The sequence below is a fragment of the Monopterus albus genome, unplaced genomic scaffold, assembly GCF_001952655.1.
Source record: "Monopterus albus unplaced genomic scaffold, M_albus_1.0 scaffold43.1, whole genome shotgun sequence".
In the NCBI taxonomy this organism is placed as follows: domain Eukaryota; kingdom Metazoa; phylum Chordata; class Actinopteri; order Synbranchiformes; family Synbranchidae; genus Monopterus; species Monopterus albus.
In genome coordinates this window covers 1493385-1518531 of record NW_018127923.1, presented here as the reverse complement: position 1 = coordinate 1518531, position 25147 = coordinate 1493385, and the positions used below count along the sequence as shown (strand labels likewise).

General features: G+C 39.9%; 1 protein-coding gene across 1 annotated transcript in view; it reads right to left on the bottom strand.

Moving 5' to 3' along the window:
• Positions 1-2692: 2692 nt before the first annotated feature.
• The window catches only part of mtmr14 (myotubularin related protein 14), a 40564-nt gene continuing 18109 nt past the window's right edge, over positions 2693-25147 (bottom strand). The window contains exons 8-19 of the mRNA XM_020599889.1: positions 23566-23636; positions 23412-23486; positions 23067-23133; positions 20935-21020; positions 20407-20483; positions 19434-19470; positions 18876-18946; positions 16068-16126; positions 15079-15208; positions 13689-13865; positions 12634-12840; positions 2693-7042 (exon numbers count right to left, since the gene is read on the bottom strand). Coding sequence (XP_020455545.1) covers positions 6862-7042; positions 12634-12840; positions 13689-13865; positions 15079-15208; positions 16068-16126; positions 18876-18946; positions 19434-19470; positions 20407-20483; positions 20935-21020; positions 23067-23133; positions 23412-23486; positions 23566-23636 — 1238 coding nt within the window. The 3' untranslated portion in view covers positions 2693-6861. The remainder of the gene's footprint in view (positions 7043-12633; positions 12841-13688; positions 13866-15078; positions 15209-16067; positions 16127-18875; positions 18947-19433; positions 19471-20406; positions 20484-20934; positions 21021-23066; positions 23134-23411; positions 23487-23565; positions 23637-25147) is intronic.

Below are 25147 nucleotides of genomic sequence, written 5' to 3'. Positions count from 1 at the left end.
GAGAGAGGGAGCGATAGAGAGAGACCGGAGAACAGACGCGGGCGCAAGCATAAGCTCATCTTCTTCATATTTCTCTCCAATCATCGCCAGGTGGAGGCAGAGACCACCATAAGTTATTCGGGAATCAAAGAAGTGAGAGAGAAGGTCTGGTGTGGGATAGGAGTATCTAGTGCACATGTGTCAAACTCAAGGCCCGCGGGCCACATCCTGCCCGGCGTACAATTACACCCGGCCCGCGATATCATTTTATATATCTTTTTTTAAATGGCCCGGCGATATGAAGCGGCAATAATACACAAACTACAAATCCCATAATGCAGCGCGACAGCTGCCTTACCGAACATAGGCTACCTGTAATCCAGTGTTGCCAACTTGGCGACTTTCCAAATTCTCTTGGCGATTTTTTTTGTCAAAAGCGACTACCGACAAATCTAGCGACTTTTTCTGGTGTTTTGGAGACTCAGGTGAAAGCACCTATCACTCTACATTTACTGTCCTCAACGAGCAGTGGGTGCTGTCGTGAGCCCCTCCCCATCCCAAACCTCTCACAGTGGCCTCGCGCAGCAGTTCCAGCTGCAGTCAGAGCGGAGATACTGATAATGAATCGCGCATGCGTAAAGCCGCCGCTGAGCCCGGATAAAAGAGGGTGAATTGATTAAATTTGATATTCTAACACTTGCCAATACAGGACAAAATTGATTTATGTAATGCAGCTCTAGACAAAGTATTAAAGTCATGAAGTCATTTTGAGAAGTGATGGCCTATGTAAATGGAAAAATATAAAACAAGCAAACCAAGAATCAACAGAAGAAAGTTCATTTGTAGTACTAAACATATTTAGGGTGTTTTTACTCACTTTTTGTCTCTCCCATTACGTTATTCATCTCTCCTACAGCGTCTATTACAATTACATGCAAATAGAACCTTATGGAAATTAGGCGATGACGTCATTTAGCGACTTCGAGCGACTTTTAGGACAGCCAATAGCTACTTTCCTTACTAAGGAGTTGGCAACACTATTCTCGCGTCAGTTACTCAGATCAATCACGCATCTGTTGATGTATACAACCCTAATTTCAAGTCAAAGCAAGCCCCTAACAATGTCCAAGAGAAAAGTTGATTCTGAAAACAGAGCCTTTCAAAACCGGTGGGAGGCTGAGTATAACCATATAACTAGATGCTAGACATCAGAACCATTACAATATGTTCACTGACACAAACCTGTTTGTCTTATTTGTGGTGCTAATGTGGCTGTAATTAAGGAATATAACCCAAGAGGCACTATGAGACAAAACATCAGGACGAGCTGAAAAACGTCAATGCAGAGCAGAAGCTATAGAAGGTAGAGGAGTTGAAGAGGAATCTGACATCACAGCAGACGTTTTCACCAAAGCCAAATCACACAGTGAGGCTGTTGTGAAGGCAAGTTTTATTGGGGCAGAGGAGAAAATCAGCCCGGCCATTTATCGAGGGAGAGTTTCTGAAGAGCTGCATGATGAAAGTGTGAGACGTCTTGTGCCCAGACAAAAAGCAGGTGTTTGTAAATGTAAGCCTTAGCAGAAATACAGTCGCTGATTTCAAGTTCAAGTTTATTTAATTTGGAATAATATTGTATCCTGTCTATTTCGATTCATATTTATGTTCAAAAAAATGTTTAGTTTTAGTCTTTTCAATAAATGTTTTTCCTGTTTGGCCCGCGACCAAAAGTGTGCTTTGAGTTGTGGCCCCCTGTGTCATTGAGTTTGACACCCCTGCGGTAGAGGAAGGTGAAAGCGTCTCCTAAATGTATGTTACAATGCTTAACCCGTTTACATACACTTCATAATATTATGAATCTTCTTTAAAAAAAATATTATTTTCAGTCTCGCACCTCTTTTTCCGTTTTCCTGCCACTATGGAACCAGCTCTCAGTCTCAGTTCAGGACACCCTCCCTTCCTTTAAGAGTAGACTTTCCTTTTTGATAAAGCTTATAGTTAGGGTTGGATCAGGTGACCCTGAGCCTTCCCTTAGTTATGCTGCTATAGGACTAGGCTGCTGGGGGACCCCATGATGCTCTGAGTTTCTCTTCTCTCCATTACTGTATATTTTTATGTGCCACAATTGTATGTCATTAATTTTGTGTCTCCTCTCTTCTGTAGTTTGTTCTTTCTCTCTCCCTGTACCTTGAGTGATTGACCGCACTCACTTTTGTGATCACATACAGTAGCATAGATACTTTATCATAGCAAACTGGTTATATGTCACATGAGAAGCTAGTGCAGCAGTGTAAACTGAGCAGACATCACACACATGCACAGCTGACTTTTTCTTACTTCATAAACTAAAAAGTGAAGGTTGTTTTCAGCCTTTGGAGTCTTTATTTTTTGACAGAAGACAGGCCTCACATTTTTTGTGAGGAATAAACATGTTAGTCAGTGCAGCAGTGCAACTCACTATGTTTTTAAATAACAGTTTTTGGACAGTAATGGAGCTCTACAGCACAGACAAAAGCTAAGCCAGGTTCTAGATACATTGCAGTTCGTGCAGCAAATTCATTGTTTTGGTCTCTCCACGAGATTTGTAAATATAAACAATAAATAGAAAATCATCTGTTATCATTAATACATCTCACCAAGGAAGATAATGTATAAACCAAAAGCATAAAGCTACTGACACTTAGTGCTAAAACAAATTCATTTGAATGACAAAGAAAAAAGTCACAAAATTTTTCTTTATTGACAATTGTCACCTGTTGCTCAGTTCACCTTTCATTGTAGCCCGTCATCTGCCAACAATTAACAGCAATTTATCTCCCCCCTGCAAAAAAATGACCTCAAATACATCAACAGTACATAGCTCTTTACACAGAGAACATCAAGATGGGTGCAATGCAGCACATCTGGAATAAAAAGTACTGTGTAAAACAAACAAAGCCGTTGTATTTCACAACCAAGATAAATTTGGAGCATGTGATGCAAACCCAGTGAGTAAAAAAAAGTGACAAAGTGAGAAAATCATTTGGGGACTATTTTAAGTGATTCAGGATTAGATCTGTTTCTTACAATAACCATTTTCAGCCATTGCAAAATGACAATGTATATGTGTGTCTTGTGATTGGCCGCTTCCCCGCTGCAGACAGATAGTGGAAAAGATTTTAAAAAGCATAAGAAACCCTGACTGATTAAGAACTCTGCAAGAAAGCCGGAAGGCATGACTAGTCTCACTTAAAGCTGGAAAAGATCGCTCTACTGTCCTAGTTGACAGTCTGTACAAAGAACTGATACATGCAGTCATAAATAATATACATTGCTTTTAACTGCAATGAGAGGAAAACTCACATGGCTTAAAACAGCTCTAACAAACATGTTTTCTGGCATTAAGAAAGTAAAAGTTGGCTTAGAGACCAGCAGAAGACCAAAATCTACCAGTTAAAGAAAGGAACATTTTTGGAATTATGCTTTTAGTTTCTAAGAGTGAGATGCTAAAGTTGACTCTTATGTCTGCGTAGCATCTGCTACAGTATGTACGTTAAGAACAGAGTAGGGGCCAGGAGTTAGTAGAGACTGGAGGCAAGGGGAAACCACTAGCCTGGCTCTGTCAGAAGTTACACCTACTAACGTAACTCCTTTAACACCAACTCAGCTGACAAACATCACTGGACATTTGGAAACATTCGCTTTGTTAACTTAATTCTAGTACTTTTATTTCTATTGCTGTTGCCAAAGAGGTTATTTAAGTAAATAACCTAACATGAAATTCGTTTAGCCCATACTTAAACAGAAATTTTAAAAAACAGCGGTGCTGCCTCAGAACTACTGGGCTAACAGACAAACCTCTCTTTGTTAAGAAACAGTTACACCAAGTAACTTCACCTTAAAATTGTTGGTTTTATATTTCTGCTTTCAACAAATTAAATACATGTTAATTAATGAGAGCATATTTTTGAACTTTAAAAGGAGCCAAGCTAGCTCTTTCCACCATTATGCTAATCTGTGCTAAACACGTCCTGACTGTAGCCCTGTCCCTAACACACAGACATGATATTAGAGTCAATCTTCTTATCTTACTCATTCATTTCCTAAAATTTCTACTAGAATTACAGTATACCTTAACTCGATCAAATAATCTTCGGATGCAGTCGTTTTCAAAAGCAGAGATGAAAAACTCTGCGTCTCATTCCCTGACTGAAATCCCACCTCATCAACCTTATCAAGAGTGTGTGTAAGACTCAAGAGCTTTATGATACTGTACAACTACAGAGACTTTTCTTATTTTCTAATCAAGAGTGTGATTAAAAACCCAAAAAGCAATCTTGGAAAGCTAACATTGCTAATGCTCCACAGGCAAAACATTCATTAAAAATAAGCTGCAAACCCTCCAAGTTGCTAAAACGTTTAACAGAAAATGCTCTTGAAACTGGACCAGATGAAGTAGAGATTTGATCCAGTGTTACTGACGATAACAAAGGCACAACAAAAAAGGTCCTGAGGTACAGCAGCTGTCACAACGTCTTGGCAACACCAACAATCTCAACAGAATTCTCTCCAGAACATTTCTTAGTAGCCCAGTTAGAAACATCTGAGTGCAATCTGGAAGAAGGCACCCATTTCTGAAACAACATGCAGGCGTGACATTGGCTGGGCAGGAATCAAGTGGACCTTACAATTGAGTCCAACAAGAAAGAACATTGGAAAGGCCTTCAGTTACTAGATTTGCTACTACAATGCTGAGTGTATCTTGTGCTAACATGTGTGAACAACTATAAACAAGAAGAAATAACTTGATATGGGATCACCTAGAGAATATGGAGAAAATAAAGTGGCAAGCTGAAAAGATTGCTCGAACATGTTTGGCACATCATCTCTTTGATTTATGAAAACTTATGAGGCTATTGAGGGGCACCTCCTTGTATATGTCTGATGATCAGTACTACTTTCAAATGCCATATGTAATGTTTCAAGAGCTGCAGGTCACTGACTATCTGTGACCAAGGGGTACATCCCGAGTCTGAAATGTGTTACATCATATTCAGTGATCTGATCAGCATTCACACGCTGTTATTATTAGGACTGCAATTTGCCCCTTTCTATGACAGCAAACCTTGAAGTGTGGCCATCTTGAACACCCCAAAACACTTTAAGCCTTTAGGTTCTGACTGGATCAAATATTGTACAAGCTAGATTGTATACTATGATGGAAGCACACAGGCTTTAGGAATGCAGTATGCTTTAAGTACTTGTCTGATCAATGAACAGTGTATGAAACCCACTCCTCCCACAGACTTTTTTTAAATAACTTTCTGAAACTGACAGGCGCGCCCACTTCATGCAGTAGTTGGCCAAGTGTCCAAACATGAGAAAATGGGCTGAGTTTCAACCTCACTGTCAAGCTTTTATATTTCATTAACACTACATGTTACTTTGTGTGTGCAAACAAGCACACACAATAGGAACAGCTTCCACAACAACTATCTGTGACCACATGCTTTTCATCCCACCTTCAAATGATTCTATTGGGAACAGCTCTAATCACTTTAGCCTTCAGAAGTGGCCAGATGACAAGCTCCACAAGTTAGTTTATTTCAAGCCTATGGAACCTTTACCCCAGTGGGGACCTTGGCCCAGAGTTTCTAATCAGGTCACTAATTTGATCATCATAAATGAGTCATGCAGCAGGCTGTGGTTTTTGACTCTTTCTTAATGTTATGTACTCTGAAGAGCTCTGAATGTGACCTTTTATTGCAAATCACACCATCACCAACATAACCACACATCTGCTAATCCTGTCACTTCACATCCTTGCCAATCATATTTATCATCTATAGACAGAGAGAGAGAGAACTCACCAATCTTCTGTCTGATCACAGCTCTACCCCTGCCTCTTAATATCTCTAAGGGGAGATTGGACTGTTCATTCAATCTTTGTAATTGTATTGAAGTTGGATCTGGTTTAGAAAAGAATCATTTCTCAGGAGGAATCATCCCACAGGTACAGCAGAGCATCTGTGCTATTTTTACTCTGCCTTTAAGCTGCTGGAAGTGATGCTTTGTCTCTGCTGTTGTTCTGAAGCCTCTTATTAGCTTCAGCTGAACTGTAGAATGAATTTTTGCACAGAACAAAGACTGTGAATTTCATCCCCCATCTCCTACAGTGTAGTCATGCTATGAAAATCTCTCTTTGTGGACTCGAGTAATGATTAGGAGTAATGGTTACAGTGACCAACAACTCTGAGTGTACATATGGTGTTTAAATATTATATTACTAATTAAGTGATCCCCCACACCCAAAGCTGTAAAGTCTAAACCTGAACACAGTATCTGAATTCAGTCTACTGTGCAAAATTAGAAAGCAACAAAGCTTTGTGCCAATTCTGTTTATCTGACCCTTAACATCCACAAAATAAAACAAGGGAACTAAAACCATATTGCTTCCTGTACAGGGGATGGTCACTGCAAGGACTCTTCTTTAAAAAAAAAAAATTATGAAAAAATTAAGGAAGAACATAGGAAGGAAGAATTCTTCATATTCTATATGTAACAAGTACAGACCCCGTATTCTAAGCCATTTCCATTTCAGCAGCTAAAAAGCCTTCTCACTCTCTCTTTTTGATACTGTGGCTAAAAACATTTCCCTCACTGACTGTGACAGGTGAACCCAACATGGAGGATTAAAAGTCCCAAGAAAAGCTGGAGCAGCACGAGGGGGGGGGAAGAAAAAATCCAGGGCATATAAAATCAAAGAAAATTCAGTTTAAAAAAGTAATGCTTCAACCCTGAATTGAACAGAGATATTTGGCACTTTATTGTACTGAGTCCAGGCATGTCCGATCAACCGTGGAAGGATGGAAGCAGAAAGAGGGTCTGGTGTTACAATGAGAGGGTTCAGACGATAGCGTTGGTGCCCCGGAGACCGACCCCACGGGCGAACTGTTCCAGCAGACCGGAGATGGCACCAGAGGGGCTGTGCGCAGAGGACTTGAGGCCCACGGTGGAGCTGTAGGCTGCCAGGAAGACTTCCCGCACTGCTTCCAGACGGACCTGACGCTCAGAGGGGAAGGGACACCTGGAGAGGAGAGAGCAAGTAGGGAGAGGAAATAGGCAGGAAGCAAGATGAGAAGACAGGGAAAAAAAGCTTATGGAAGGAAATCCTATTTAAAGTAATGTACAAATAATAAGAAAAAAAAACATGAAGTCAGTCTGAACAATCAGTAGAGAAGCAGAAAATAATGCAGGCACACACGCTTTGGATCAACTCCAATTGGGCTACAATGTACTCCTGAATTAAGCATCACAGAGCTCACACAGTCATTCATCATCATGTCTCTGCTTCTCTCTCTTCTTCCCAGTTCCCCTCACTCCCTCCGGATGAAGATGGATAGATGTTATTTGCCTTTGCCGACAGCAAGTGATGCTGGCGGGACACTCAATTTGGCTTTCAGATCAAGCAGAAATTAAAATGTGTCTCCTGCTGGGGGTAAAGACTGGGAGGATGAGTCAAAAGGAGAGCCCAATGGAAATTTCATCTCCCTTGATTATATCACTGGGTTCAGTGGAGGAACAAAGTGTAGCAGTAAAAACTGCAGCTCCCCAACAGAAAACCATCTCTGCTGGACGATATTCTTTTTTTGTTAGTTTTACACACACACACACACTATAAAAATATTTCCCTTAAATTTGTTTTTTGAAGAATACTGCCAAGATGTGTCCTGAGTGGGACGCTACACAGCTGGAAAATAAACCCATCAGTGTCCTGCTCCTGTAAAACACTAAGTTACCTCAAACATATATCAGGGCTCTACAATCCAAGCATTTCAGTGTGCACAAATGTGAAAAATTATTTTGACACACAGGTGTCATAATATTACTTCCCAAATGCAGGGCCTCTTTTCTTCTGCATTTGAAGAAATTAAACTTTTTCTTGTCTACCAGTATCCATGGACTATTTTCTGGCTTAGTTTAACTCTACCTGTACTGATATTCTGGATATGTGTGCTCCTTTTGCTTCAAGAAACGCAATCCTTGACAGTGGACTGTAGACGTGCAGAACGTAATGGAAAAAAAGACCATCTGCATGCGTCTTTGGACCACGTGAAATCCTGTATGGCCACCTATCAAACTGCTGTGAGAAATGCAAAAGCACAGTATTGTCTGACCTTATTGTAAATAACTGTCACAACCGTAGAGTCCTCTTTAATACTATAAATTCTATTATAAATCCTACTACTGCTGTATCGCCTGATGCCCACTATATTGTCAAAAGTATTCACTCACCCATCCAAATCATTGAATTCAGGTGTTCCAATCACTTCCATGGTTGCAGGTGTATATAATCAAGCACCTAGGCATACACACCGCTTCTACAAACATTTGTGAAAGAATGGGTCACTCTCAGGAGCTCAGTGAATTCCAGCATAGAACCGTGGTAGGATTCCACCTGTGCAATAAGTCCAGTCGTGAAATTTCCTCGCTACTAAATATTCCACAGTCAACTGTTGGTGGTATTATACTAAAGTGGAAGCGATTGGGAATGACAGCAACTCCGCCACGTAAAATCACAGAGCGGGGTCAACGGATGCTGAGATGCATAGTGCACAGGGGTCGCCAACTTTCTGCAGAGTCAATAGCTACAGACCTCCAAACTTCATGTGGCCTTCAAATTAGCTCAAGAAAAGCGTGTAGAGAGCTTCATGGAATGGGGTCCCATGGTCGAGGAGCTGCATCCAAGCCTTACATCACCAAATGCAATGCAAAGCGTCAGATGCAGTGGTGTAAAGCACACCGCCACTGGACTCTAGAGCAGTGGAGACGTGTTCTCTGGAGTGACGAATCACGCTTCTCCGTCTGGGTTTGGCAGTTGCCAGGAAAACGGTATTTGTCTGACTGCATTGTGCCAAGTGTACAGTTTGGTGGAGGGGGGAGGGATTATGATGTGGCGTTGTTTTTCAGGAGCTAGTCTTGGCCCCTTAGTTTGAGTGAAAGGAACTCTTAATGCCTCAGCATACCAAGACATTTTGGACAATTTCATGCTCCCAACTTTGTGGGAACAGTTTGGGGATGGCCCGTTCCTGTTACAACATGACTGCGCACCAGTGCACAAATCAAGGTACATAAAGACATGCACGAGTGAGTTTGGTGTGGAAGAACTTGACTGGCCTGCACAGAGTCCTGACCTCAACCTGATAGAACACCTTTGGGATGAATTAGTCCAACATCAGTGTCTGACCTCACAAATGTGCTTCTGGAAGAAGAATCAAAAGAATAAAAAATTCCCATTAACACACTCCTAAACCTTGTGGACAGCCTTCCCAGAAGAGCTGAAGCTGTTATAGCTGCAAAGGGTGGGCCAACATCATATTAAACCCTATGGATTAAGAATCAGTTGTTACTCAATTTTCATTTGCATGTGAAGGCAGACGAACGAATACTTTTGGCAATATAGTGCCTCATCCTCTACTAGTGAGAAATTTCTTTTTTTTGTGCATAGCAAAAATTACACCTTTAGGTGGGCAGTATGCATTTGACCATTCATCTGTTTCTATATCTTCTTCTGTCTTTTGTTAGAAATTAATAATTCAGTCAGATAATTATAGACATTAATGTGTTTTAATGTGTTATTAATGCAGTTAGTAATATTTTAAGTCTGCTCTAGTGTGCTTTGCTTCAACGTTAGAAGATAACGTTAAATCTGTAAAGTGTACCTTGACGTCAATTGTTTTCTTGTATTAATCTTGTGTTAGATTTATGTCTGAATAAATGTTTGTTACACACCACGTAAAAACATACACGCACATGGAGTTCTTCATTTGTTCTGATTAATGCTTGACACATGTGGAGCATAAGATAAGAGAAGGAGACGTCGGACTGTCTCCAACTCGTGATGATTCTATATCTGTTTGCGTAAGGGGTTGTTAGCCCAAAAATGTATTAGGCTCCGTGTTTCCGGGATCTCCTGTCCCCAGCAGCCAGAGAGTGTGTGTTTCTGGAGGAAGGAACAACCCGGATTGTGTTCTGTAATCTTTATTCATATATATTTTTTTAAATAAACCAGCACTAAAATCAAGAAAGACGGACTCCTTTCTTACTCAGATCTGTCCAATAAAAGAACTGGGGTATTACACTTTGACCACTTTGAACCTATTTCATTAAGGTTGCTTTCGAAAGATGTCCATCATTTGAAACCATCAAATTGTCCTCAGACAGACTTCCAGACAGACTTATTTAAAGAGTCCATGACATGTTTTTCCTTGTTTTCTGACTTATCTACAATGTTACAACGATGAATTATCTTAGCTGTGACCTTTAAAGCTCAAAGCATGAGCTGTATGTATGTTCTGGTAGTTAGTGATCAGCTCATCAACGCTGGATTCCCCCGGAGCACAGTACCTGTTTGTTTTGACTGCTTGAGGCCAGTATGTCTGCCGCTTGTGATGTGTTTCTGGTTAACGAGCGGATTAATGATCCAAGATATTATTGTCGGTGCTACACTATCTGTTGGAATTAATTTCACTACTTTGGGACTGTACTTTATGTGGTTGTATGGGGGAAGAAGCAGCGACCACTGGTTGGATTTACTGACCTTGGAGCTACTTTAAAGGGAGCGATGTTTCCAGTACTTGGTGGAACGTCTACATAAATGAAGTTTGGTGCACAGATGTCACAGTGCTGCAGAGGACATGTACCACAGACCTAGAGACTCTTATCAATTGCAAACCCTTTTACTCTCCCCGTGAATTCAACAGTTTCATGCTAATGGGAGTGTACATAACACCGCAGGCTAACGCTAGCACACTATGACTCCTAGCAGAACAGATAACTAGTCTGGAGCTAGAACATCCTGACTCTCCACTCATTGTTCTAGGGGACTTTAACAGAGCAAATCTCACCCACGAACTGCCCAAATACAGACAGCATGTTACCTGTCCCACCAGGGACAAAGTCACACTGGACCACTGCTACACAACAATAAAAGATGCCTATCGCTCTGTCCCCTGCGCAGCCCTCGGACTCTGATCACTGTATGGTCCATCGTATTCCAACCTACAGGCAGAAAGCTTGTGGTCAACACAGTGAAGAGCTGGACTGAGGAGGCTAAGTCAGAGCTACAGGCCTGCTTTGACTGCACAGACTGGAGTGTATTTGAGACTGCAGATACAAACCTGGATGAACTCACTGACACTGTGACATCTTATATCAGCCTCTGTGAGGATGTGTGTGTGCCCAAAAAGACCTTCTGCACATACAACAACAACAAGCCCTGGTTTACAGCAAGACTCAAGCCCCCAAATGTGTTCTACTGCAGGTTTGACAAACAACACTCCCCCGTCCCCCTCCCCACCTCAGACCCAGCAGCTGTTTGTCATGCTGCCCACTTTTGACAACACCAGCAACAGCAGTTGTGCACGTTCATGAACTATCCTCTCATTTTTAGGAAGAGGCTCTCTGGTTTTATCATTCTGAAATAATTAGACTATTTGGAGTTATGAGGGGTGCAAAGCCAACCGAGATGTACCCAAAGATTAAACATTAAATGGCTGGAAATGAGCAAAATGAGCATGTCAAGGGCTCTTTACGAAGGTTTTTTCATCCGATTGCCCCTACTATTCTTTGCCTCATAAATGGTTGTCTTTCCCCAAGGTTTGTTCCTGCTTCACTAAAACATGCAGTAATTCATCCTATTTTAAAGAAATCCAACCACGACACGTGTTCTATCAAATTTTAAATGCATTTCCAAGTTGCCATTTTTATCAAAGGTTTTAGAGAAGACTGTGCTCATGCAAGTACAGTCTTTACTTGACAAAGATGAAACCTTTGAAAATTTTCCAATCTGGCTTTAAATCTCGTCATAATACCGAGTGTGCCCTAATTGAGAGTCTCCAGTCATTTGATGATTTGTTGTCAGATGATTGTCATACCTCCTTGCAAGTGTTGCTAGATCTGTCAGCTGCATTTGACACTGAATAATAGCATTTTGCTTTCTAGTCTAGAGATGCATGTGGGTTTTGGAGGTACAGGTTTGAAATGGTCTGAATCATATCTATCAAACCGAAGTTTTTCTGTTCACACTGATGAATACTCATCCTCTATCACTCCAATAACTTGTGGGGCCCCTCAGGGTTCCATTCTTGGACCAACTTCGTTTTCATTATATTTCCTTCCACTTGGCTCTATTTTAAGGAAATGTGTGCTGTCTTTTCACTGTTTTGCAAATGACATTCAGATATAATTACCAATTACTAAAAGTAACTCCCAGCTCAACTGTCTTTGTGATATTAAAACTTGGTTGTCCTGACATTTTTTACATATCAATGATAGCAAAACAGAATGTCTGTTCCTTGGGAGCCCTAGTACGGTCATTCAATGTAACCGTTACATTAGATACTTTGAGCTAAGTGCTAATGGCTGCATGCCAACATGATAACAATCCTAAACCCTTTACAGACATGGAAAATGTAACATTGCTGCTTCGTGTTTGTTAAAAAGATGGTTATTTGTCATTCAGAGTTAGGTGTTAAATAAGAAAGATAGCACTGCTCTAACTTTCTACCACAAATTAGTAGTGAGTGATTACAAAATAAATCTAAGAATCTAATAAATCCAAGAACCGTTGACAATTCATTTAACCTACTGACACAGCAGTCTTACACTGTTACTTACATTCGTCCATTGGGTCCTTCATCCTGAAAACTAAAGGGCAGGGGGGAGTCATAGGCAGAAGCGACAGCAAATGAGGTGGAGGAAGCTGAGGCCATAGGTGGAGGGAAGGGAGAGTGGTCATGGATGCTACCACAACCAGAAACTATCTGCCAACTCCCATATTCTGTGGAGAGTGAGGAACCTGACCGAGTGTAGTCTGCAGCTAACCTGAGTGAGAGAGACAACAGAGGCAAGGATATGTAAGACCAACTCGGTGTGCTGGAGTAATCTATGTATATATCCATCATTTATCTTACTGCGCAAGCTACATCAGGGCATGTTGTCTGGATAATGATCTGGTATGTAATATGAAGACCACAAGACCATAGAAAAGTCTGGATTTATAAAAACAAGCTGACATGAGAATGTGAATAGCTGTATGGAAACTCTGACCCATGTATACAAACATCTTGAACACTGGGGAAATTGACAACACAGATTGTGAAGCAGTGAAATGAAGCTAAATTTTATTATGGTCCTTCTTAGAAGTTTAATTTTGCTTCATATCACCTTAGCGAGGATAAGGAAGTGCTTAATTTGTTGCAAGGCATCTCCCTGCTAAAGCAAACACGACAGAATCATTGTCACAAGACTGAGATCACACAGGGATCACACTCACAAAATGATTTATCATGCAGCCCTAAACACTACCACCTCTGGGATTTACTGCAGCAATAAGGGATTAGACTTAATTAATTTTAGCTTGGTGTGGCTAATAAACTGCCAACTGAGTTTATATATTGTATGCAAATAACAGTAAGATGGAAAAATAACTGTATTATGAAATGTTGCATATGTCAGTGCCGAACACCAGAGAACACAATCCCACAACACATGCATGAGCTACAGTCCACAGGCTATGCTGGTGCACATTCGACATGCTTCCAAGCAAAATGAAGCAGCTCCAGAGTTAGAGCCCTGTGCCTCCTGTGATCATCCAAAATATACATAGCACAACTTAAACACATGTATAAATATGAGATGTCACGCTAAAGCAGTTACATCAACTCACTCACCCCCTCCCGGGGACAGCCAATGGGCTGCTGCCAGTGCGTATAACAGCATGCTCTGATTGGTTAGAGGAGGAGGAGCTGGAAGATCTAGCCTCATTGAGTGGATGGGAGATGTGGTCGTCCAGAAGGTTCTGCTTATTCCAAACAACCATTGGAGGGGAGGAAGTGGTGCCTTTCCTCCTGTGGACAGAGGAGGCAAAATTATCTAAGGATGAGGCCAAGTCTGCAACATATGACTGATGTTTTCATTGTTTGATGATGATGAAATAAAAGAAAGAACATTAGGCAACTCTTCTGACTGAAGTCTATTTTGATTTACTTTGATCATCCACATCAATTAATGTTACATCTGACCACTGACTACAGTTTTTGGTCTTGGTCCATGTCAGTCTGACATCAGCATTGCCTTTAAAAATGCAAACTCCCCATTCATTTTAATAAGTCCACAGGAAAAAGAGAAAAAGAAAAGGATAAAAAAAAAAAAAAAAAAAAAAAAAAAAAAAAAAAAAAAAACACAGGGCAGCCCAGTGAAAAAGTTGAACCTGACTAATTTTCAGTAAAGTGTTATCCAACAACAAGCCAATGCAACAGAAAGGACACTGCTAACCCAAAGGGTACATCCCAAGTTTCATATAAGCACTGTCTTGCATCTTTTCTGTCTTAGCCCCACCTACATAAGATGTGAAGAAGAAAATGCAAGGAAATCGTCAAGGAGAGAAGACTCAAGAAACATTATTAATGACATAAGACGCCCTTTTCTTAGCTACTTCATCTGAAGCATCTAACAGGTTTTTGCTAAAGGGGTGTGCCAGTTGACAAAACCCTCTTCGAAGGGCAGTCTCGTGTATCCTCAACCATGGCTCCTCAAGCACCTTCCTTGGTCCTCAGAGCCAATATAAGAGACTTAAAGTCCTACATGATCCAGCTGACCCGGAAGTCATTCTGGTAACTGAGGACAATCTTATAAGAGACATGAGATGTACCCAATATGTACCTGGAGTATCCCAGGGAACCTCCCTTATGTGGCTGGACTGGCAAGGATTAAACACAAAGAATTAAGCACTTATCACGAAGCATCCAATACACAACAATTGTGCTGATTCACCCTAACAACAGGAATCAGTGGATCACCACAAAAAGAAGGGCAGGCGCAATCCATCACCAGGGGGTAATGAGCTACTCACATAGGTTTCCCTGTATGAGCCTGCTCATGGTGTGAGATGTTCTAGATCTCCATGTTTTAAAATCCTTTCTCATAGTGTTATGAACCATTGTGCAGTGTGTTGGCATCTGGCAGCTGTCACTGTCCTGGTATCTTTTACCCAAAGCAGTGCTCATATATAAAATGAATCCATGATTTGAGTGTCTGTGTGTTTCTGTCTGTGATAATGACCAGCTGGAGGCCTGGGGTTGGCTGGACAACAGGTCCACAGTGTCAGAGAGGCTGGTGGCGCCGCCCACCTCCTCAGTGATAAGGGAAAACTCGCTGCTCAGACTGGTCACGCTGCCACGATCCCTCAGGTCTGCACACAGTCAAACAGTAGAGCCCTGTTAGGCTTAATAATTATACTTAGTACTACTTTACTTTAATCTGAATTAAAGTTACTGTATGTGATGCAAAATTATATAATTAAACTCAACATTTATAAAATGATTTTAACTACAAACTTCCATCAAACACTCTTTTTTTGGACTATTCTGGCAATTATATGCTAGAACTATAAATACACCATCATTAAAGCATGAACAGTTCATAACAGAATTTGTAAAAATCCATTTATTGTTGTTGCCTACAAACTATGGTTGGTAACAAAAGATGTTTTGGCTCAAAGTCTAGCAATTTTCTAAAGAGATGAAAGGCTGAGTTATCACCCAGAGTCTCTGTCTCTGCCCCAACACTGAGCATACAGCACTCTGAAAATTTGTTATTCCTCATTGCATCAGCCCAGAGGCAAGTGTCAAGAGCTCCCAGTGAGCATATCACCAAATTAGCTTTTAAAGATCCTTTACCAATTTGGACTGAGCTAAATGTGTTTACACTAGCAGCTGGATTTTTTTAAACCAAATAATCACTCAATATTAATCAGTTTCGCACTGTATAATCACCCGTTCTAATAAAGTACACTCAAAAAAGTCAGTGGTTTCCCTAACCAGACCAAGATTCATTCTCTAGCCAATCCATTTCCTTTTATTCTTACATTAAATTGTAATTTTAGCTGCTTGTTACTAACTGATGATGCTAGAAATGTAGTTCTCTTTACAGTGACACCAGGAGGCAGCTGACATTACAATACTACTAGCACTACTCTAAGTATAGTATTAACATGCTACACTCATTGTACCCTATATGGATGGTGGTACATATGAGAAACATTGACTTACTCAACAGGCAGAGGTCTTCCACAGGAAAATCACAGTCTTTGAAGTGAGAGTTTTTCCTTCTGCAGGCAGGGAATAAAAGTTGTGCTTAAATAACATCTAACAGATCAAAAATAAAAAGAGAATACTGGCTACAATCCGCTTAAATTTGCAAACAGCAGCTGATTCATTGAATGAGACAAAAGGTGGCTTCACAGAGTATTCAGAACCCTTCACTTTCTGCACACTTTGCTATTTTTGCCTATTAATATACACTCACCCGCTAATAGCAAAGTGAAAACGTTTTTAGAATTTTGCTGAAATGTATCAATAATCATCAAATGTAATCTTTCTGTTCAGACCCTTTGCAGAGATTGAGATGTGCCTAGAATTTGACAGGACCACTCTGTATGTGGCTGCATTCATCCTTCCCTCAGGTCTGACCAGTCTGCCCATTTCTGCTGCTGAGAAGCCCCCATAGGCTGCCACCACTATGCTTCACTGTATGGTGAAACCAACAGTCCAGCAGGTCTCTTAATTTATACCGTGCTTCACATGAAACAGTAGTTTGTTCAGTGATGTTACTACAAAGGCTAAAACAATTATCACCCTATATGTACAGTACAATTAATTTCACTCAGTATGTATGGTAGAAATAGTATTAACTAGTTTTGAGTAGTGGTTCTCACCAGACAGTGCTTGGAATTCAGTTTTGTCTCATCAGAACACCTTCATTTCCCTCATGCTCTCAGAGTCCTCTAAATGCCGTTTGTCATACAGTTTGTCTTTTTTCAGCAGGTTCTCCATCTCTGCAGAGAACTTCTGAGGTTCTGGTAGAGTGACCATTGGGTTCTTGGTCACCTCACTACCAAGGCCCTTCTTACCCAATTACTCAGACAGTTTGGACGATAAAGTCTAGGAAGTGTCCTGGGCCCATATTTATCAAGCCTCTCAGAATTACTCCTAGGAATAGCACTGAAAGTTATCTTAAAAAAAGGTTAGACTTTAAAAAAAAAAAAAAGTCCTACCTCAGAGGCAGACTTAAAAGATATTAATGAAGCGTCCTACTCTCATTTTGAGCGAGGAGAAATCATACTGTGTGATGTCACTGTTTTACAACAGTCAAAGCCACAACGCTGACATTATAGTGACCTGTTGTAGTTTTCTGACAGTGGAAGCTTGCAGTTTTAGACAGTGGGAAAGTTGAAATGGCAACATCCACTTATCAAGTGAAGGCATTATGTGTATGGGCAATGAGATAGTAACACAACAAAACACTTTAGCAACGTACTTTATAGGCTGGTTTACTGGAAAGCCACTCATAATGATGAAATTTTCTCAGCCCTGTAAGATCGCATTTCAGAGAATCCAAGTGTTTATTGTCATATGCACAGTATGGAAACGCATTTCCCTGCACAATGAAATAATTACTTTGTCATCCACCCTGCATGCCAAACAACACAAGTGAAATATAAAGCAGATAAACAGTAGCACAGAGTCTAAAGGCACATTAAGCAGTGAGTGAAAAGAAATATAATAAGTATATAAAAATATAATGAAAACACCTGCATCGGAGCTGTATGTGCAATAGTCAGCAGCAATGAGAACACAGTAAAAGACAGTGTATGCTACATCGAGGCTGTATGTGCGATAGTCAGCAGTGGGTGTGCAACTATGCATGTGCAGTTATGCGTGTGCAACTGAGCATGGCTTTAATGTGTGCGCCATCAGTGACTCCAAATTGTCAGAGAAAAGGATTTGCGTATTTGTAGCTGGTTTTTCACTGATCAACACTGAGCGGTGGTGAAATGATGTCAGAGCCATCGTGGTCTCCTTTCAGTTTTGACCGACTCAAATCATCACTGTTGCTGCCCCCGCTTTGTTAATAAAAAGTGTAGCCTAAAGATGCAACGACTGCAGTTTCAGTGGAGACGTTGTGTTCTTGCTTTTGTTGGAGCAACTGAATCCTGCACAAACTCAGTTACAAAAATGATTCCATTTATGGCCAAACTGTATATTTTAACAAGCTGAGCGTCATTAAGTGTAAAAAAAAAAACATGTCTCCTTCTGCTGAGTCTGTGGGCTCATCTCTGTCTGAACGCCACCTTCTAGGAGCTCCTAACCATCTGAGACACCTCTGGAACTCTCCTACATTTTGGTGGCGACTGGAGTGGTTTCCTAAGCTAGAAACGTTAATATGTTGCTCTTACTTTTATTCCTAAAAGTAGGACCAAAAATGTGTAATATGGAGAATTTTTGGACAGTTAGGAATGATTTCCTACTCTAAGATACTTGATAAATATGGGCCCTGGTTGTCCTATTTTGTGTTCAGGTTTTATCACAGAGGCCTATAAAGAGTTCCTTAGACTTCATGGCTTGGTCTTTGTCCTGATGCAATGTGAACTGTGGGACCCTAATAAAACAGGTGTTGCCTCTCTAAACTGTTTTTCGGTCAACTGAGTTTGCCACAGGTGGATTCCAGCCAAGTTCTAGACACATCTCAAGGAGAATTAAAGTGAGTAGAAAAAACTGGACCACAATCTAGACTGTTACACCAGAGTCGGAATACTTTTATACAGTTTTTGATTTTCAAAGAATATGCACAAATTTCAAAAACATGTTTTAACAGTGTCATTATGGGTAACCAAGTGTATGCCAATTTGATCAGCTTCAACTTAAACACACAATGCAATTAAATGTGCCAAAAAGTGAAGGGTTCGAACACTATCTGATGCCACTGTATGTGAATTATACTGTAACCGTAAAAAATACTTGGCAACAGACAACTACAGGTAAATGAAACATTAAAAGCAAACCGATGGATGAACACACCTCTGTTTCTTAACCACAGAGAACTTCTCTGAGATGATGTGCTTCAAAAAATTGAAGCAAAAAAAGAAAATCTGAGGGGAATAAAGACATTTTTGGTTACAGAAAGAAAAACAGCAATGAAACATGAATCAAAGTATTTTAGCTCAAGCCCACAGCCCAGGCCTCTTAAAATTTATTGTCCTTCACACGAAACAGTAGTTTGTTCAATGAGGTTACTAAAAAGGTTAAACTATTAGTTTAAAATAGATATTTAATAAAAAAGTACTCAGATTCTCAAGGACTGATATGATTCCAAATGACTGCCATCATTTCTTTTGACACGATTCACACACAACCTTGACTTTATTTAGTTTGAAATTTCAAACTGAGACCGAACAAGCTTTTGCCTTTTGTAAAAATATTTTCATTAAAGCCTTTCAGAACATTTCATTTCTGCCACCTTTGACTATTTATAAGTTGCTTGGGATAATGACTGACCATAAGTGATATTACGCTCCTGACAGTCTCCTTTCACAAATTATCATCAATAAAATAAATTTAATTTGGAGATAAACTTACCTCCTCCCCTTTCGAGAGTCGATCTGGCAGCATGTGACTGGAAACAGACACAGGAAAATGTACTAGATTAGATGTCAGCTGCCACCTATTTATATCAAAAACCATTCAAATCCTATGTTGTTCGTTAAAAAATGACTAACAAAAACTAGGGCTAGTTTTGTAATTAGGAAGAAACGGTCCTTTAACTCTTCTTCTAACTTCACAATATGCATATTGTAAAAGGTTTTTTCCTCTTAATCATATCAATGCTAATTCAAAATTAACTGTTCAGCAAATAGACAAGCACTGCTGCAAAATCTAATAGTCTCTTGAGAGAGTGATATTTTGTAGCGATTACACCTGTTTGGGTGCTACTGACGGTGTTTATGAGCATAAAAGAGAAGAGAAATCATTGCTTCACAAATAACTTGGGAGTTCAAATGTGATTCAGTTGAGAGTGATGATGTGAAATGCAGCAGCTACACTCCCTCTGTTCACATACACATACACACACACACACACACACACACACACACACACACACACAAAACACTTTGTCTACGTGGCCAGCGTCCCGAGGGCTTGAGCAAGCCTGCTGATGTACGGCAGTGAAAGGGCTTTGTCTGTGACTGCCCCTGATGTGCTCAAATTGGAGAGATCGTGCTGGTAATTACAAAAGGAGAACCCTGAGAGGGAGAGGGAGCGAAAGGGAGTGGGTGTTGGAATATGTGTGTGTAAGAGAGAAAAAAAATGTTCTAAGTGGGAGGATAAAGACGCGGTCAACTACTTTGCCTCCTGTTGTCCTGGCCTCTCTTCCCCATTGCTCCCAGAGCTTCATTAACAAGTCACTTTTCAATTATGCGTCACAGACAAGCATCGCACAGAACGGCACAGAAAAGCTGGAAATGCACCTCCAAAGTATTTATGCCAGCTAACGTGCTGTGAGCGAAATCATAAAATTATGATAGTGATGATGTAAATTATTATTTTTTACCCGAAGAGGAACCAGTCATAAGCGATGGTCAGATACAGGATCTCAGCCGGCTCCAGGTTGACATGCACCACGCCATCCTGTGAAAAACAAATGACAAAAGCAAGTCAAACATCACAAACACCCTGTGTTAAAAAAAATAAAAAATCCTGCAGACAAATCATCTACAGGATGCACCTGTGCACCACAAAATTGGATTTCTTATTCTGTTTCAAAAGCACTTCAAATGAGAACTTAATGGTTTCAAGAAAAGCTTCCAGTAAGAACTGTCTTCAGAAAAGACTGCAAGTTTATGACATAATAGTTCTATTTTTAGGACAGGTGGTGAACACAGAAGAGACCAATTAAAGTGCATGTGTAGAATGGTAGATTAGTTTTACGAGAGCTATGAATAAGCAGGGGCATCGGGGACTGAGGCAGATGGATTCATTGTGGTATTACTGAAGTCACTGCTGGGGGGTGGGGGGTGCCAGGGGAGAAGAAAGGAGTTTTTTTTGTTTTTGAAATGCAAAGACAGAAGTAAGGACTTACTGCCCAAAGAGAAAGCCTGAGGAGGGACACAAAAAGAGGTGTCCGGTCCCAGCCTGATATGCAGTGCACCAGGAGACCGCTCTCATCTGGAACAACACATAAAATCACCTTTAAGAGCAACAGCGACACTTTCTGGTATCACTGATGTATTATGCATAAAAAGAATAATTCATAACAGAGAAGTTTTGTGTAATATGGATGTGACAAATGGAATTTCTATTTGTAAAATGTTGAACAAAAATAAATAAATAAAAACACTGAATGATGAAAGTGGCAAGACAGTGGCATTAAGACTGTATACAACATACATATTTATACATACTATTTAGTGTAGCAGTGGTAAATAAAACATGACTCAACTATAACCTTCATTCAGTTAAAATGACAGGTACAGTTTCCATTGGAGACAGTATTGTTCCATTTACATGCAACAAAATTGGACAATCGTCCCTTTCTGTGAAAGCAACAACTCTGGAATACTACACCGATGGAAATAAGGAGCTGCACATTGTAAAGCGCTTTAAAACTAAAATATATTAAAATCTGATTAAAATCTACTTAGACATGTACTCATGTGATCCAATATATTGATGAGCTTCTTTGTAATGTTTAAGGTCTTTTTGATAGTATTGTTATATGTAAATGATTAATATTACTTGTCGTTTTTAATTAGGTCAGAACTACAGGTACAAATTAGCTGTGGAACAAAGCTCAGTACATTTACACTGGTGTTAACATCAGTGTTGATTACTGGGCATTGTGCCATATAAACAAGCAAACAAACAGTCCCATGTTTTCATCATTCTTTATAATATTTATCCTTCCCTATGTAAATGCTGGTGGTGAGTTGCTTTGTGTTACATTGATTATATTGCCATTTTGGCCAAGATGGCTTCAAAAGAGAAAATCGAATTTCAAAACCACTATCCTGGTTAAATAAATGTGTGGAGTTTGCATGTTCTCCCTGTGCCTGCGTGGGTTTTCTCCAGGTGCTCTGGTTTCATTCCACAGTCCAAAGACATGCAGCTTAGGTTGATTGGTGACTCTAAAATTAGACATTATTCGGAAGGGCATCCGGTGTTAAAAACGTGCGAAGTTTAACATGCGAACTGGCAACTGATGATTCGCTGTGGCGACACCTAACGGGAACAGCCAAAAGTAGAAGATGACCCTGGTTAAATAAAAGTACTGCAAATATTTTAGATTTTAACATTTCTAATTTAACAGAATTAAATTACAGTTATATTTTGATCAGGCGTTATATGGTATACTGTATGTAACATGCGCACTCATTTATGCACTCTAGTCATGTGTCACAGAATTTCTGAGTAGCAGTCAGTAATTTATTCTGCAATATGTAAACTCTCCTGGGGGGTATTAGCATAGCTGTCGCTTTGGGCCATAGCATTATACAAACATCTGAATCTGGTGAATTTAAAGAAACAAGCACCACACATTCATATTGGACTAATCTGACTATTTTCTTGATTGAATAATAATTTTGATAATAAAAGGTTACAAAATAACTAAACACAGTCATCATAATTTCCCAGAATCCACGGCAACATTTTCAAATTACTGGTTATTTCTGACAAACATTCCACTACTAAAAATATTTAATTTACTAACAAATAAAACAAAGAAAGGAAGCCTATCACATGGAGAAGCTGGATCCAGAGAATGTTTTAGTGAATCTTTGCTTGAAAAATGATCCAAGTAATTAATCAATCATTCTCTTTTTGCCAACTGACTAAATTGATTCTGTGCATTTGTATAGTACATATACTGAGGTAATCAATATTCTCAATCAATACAGTGAGATCGATAGAAAACTGAGGCTCCTAAAATTTGCCACTGTAAAATGAATGAATGGCCTTCAGTTTTGATCATTCATAAACTCAGGAAGTATTTAAGGCCTTACTTTAATTTCAGATTACTAAAAAACAGACCTCATCATTATTGTAACTTTATCATCTACACATATAATTAGTAAAACTAAGAAGAAATAAATCAGTCATTAATTGCAGCCCTTTTCCATGTTCTATTTTTAGCCCCAGGTCAAGTCACAATCCTACACATTAAGTCTCAACATCTTGTCAGATCCTACTCGCCAAAATACAACCCCCACCTACCATCACTGTTGATGATGTGGAGCAGCAGCTTCAGGTAGTTCTGGGTCTGCTCTACCAGGTCCCACGACTGATCAAGACACACACACACACACACACACGTATTTAATATATATAAGAGTGAATAAGCTGCATGTACAATGGACACATTAAAACATCTAACAGTGGGGTTTTAACCCTACACAAGTGGTTAGGAATCATGACCAAAGCACTCTGCAGATCAAACAACAGATGGCACTGACACACCACAAATATTACAAAGAAAAACTGAGTCACTGCTAACAATGTGTGTACAGCTGGGTACAAGTGATGAAGATGTTAAAAACATAGCAGAAAAGAAGAGGTAACCTGGTAATGAGTCCAGTCAATGTTCAAGTTCTGAGTAAAGCACACCGGGATTGTCAAAGGAGCATCTACATAGTCCTGTCAGAGGAGACATCGTAACAGATTAATACAACAGAGCCAAGCTACTGTATACTTTCAGACTGTAGAGACTCATTACCTGATTCCAGTTGAACACCAGGCCCTCTGCTGTGTAGTCTCTGTCTTTGTAGTCCTTAAAAAACTCACACCCTAATAAATAAACAAACAAACAGTTACCACATGGATAAACAAACTCCAAACTCGTACCCCGCAAATGACATTGGTTAATGTGGTCCATTATCTTCCTAAACATCTTACAAAATTTCTTCATAGGTTGTTCTTAAGAAAGGTCCTAAGAAAAGTCTGTGTGCTTCATGAACATGTTCTTAAAACACAGAATTGTTCACACCTGTATTGATGAATCCCATGTGTTCGTAAGCTGAAAGTACTTGCCAGTCATTCCTAATTACCAGAGGTTAACACCTTGCTAATGCCAATAAAAGGGCATCAGACTGCAGGACCGTGTGCATACAGGACTCACACAGAAACTAAAAAGAAGCTGAGAAGGCCAGGAATGCTACAAGGAAAATCTAAAGACAGTGGAGCAATGACCTCCAAATCAAAGAAAAACCTGAGTAGTTATGAAGTGGAGAAAAATGAATGAGCTGTCATATTTAGTAGCATCAGTAGTGGAGGCAAAACAAAAAAAATGCATGGGATGCTCTTGCTCATTGAGTGAATGCTGTATAAGGAGAAGGGTGCACAGCTGATGAAGTAAAAAGATGGCTTGAGCTAAAAGCTAAAATCTGAGGCAACAAAACAAACACAGAGGAGAGACTCTGACCAGTAGAGGAGTGGAGGGGTTTACAAACAAATTTGTTCTTAAGAACGGTTGGTAAATGAGACCCAGTGGTAAGAAATGTTTAAAGAGCCCATGGCATCCTTTTTCTTGTTTTTTGACTCATCTACAATGTTAAAACGGTTAATTCTCATCTTATACATGACCGAAAGCTCAAAAAATGAGGTGTTCGTATGTTCTAGTATTTTTATCCAGAAGCAACTGGGTTTATACACGTCTCACAAGGAATTCCTTGAATTGGCATAATCTTCAGGCCATTATGCATTCATGTGATCTTGCCTGATATCCACCGGTGCCTCTACCATATTGGCAAAATATTATATTGACTTGTTTGATATGTACGTTTTCAATAAAGCTTATGTGGGGGAAAAAAAAAAAAAAGACATCCATCAGTGCCAGCGTGAAAGCGAAATTTTTCGACTGTGTCTGGTTTTGTGGATATATTTTATCTCCTGCTGCTGCACTGTGACCAGAGGATGTGGAAAAAAATACAGGGTTTGAGGTTATTGCATATCTGGTAATGTACAGGGACTCGCAATTTTACCTTTAATTTTACCGGGTCTAACATACAAGCAGCCGGCCAGTGAAGCACCCAGTGAATGATCAGCTGAGCAGTATATAAATAAAAATAAAAAAAACCACACACACGTATGTCTGTTACATATACTGCTGAAATTCATATTAATTAATGCTGTCGCAGTTCATTGTGCTGTCCACTTGCGACAACAACCAGCAACAGGAACTCGTTTTAAGGAAGAGGCTTTCTGACTCTCTGATTCTGAAACAATTACAAACTATTTGGAGTTATGAGGGGTGCCAAGCTAATCTAGAGGTACCCAAGATTAAACATTAAATAATAAGG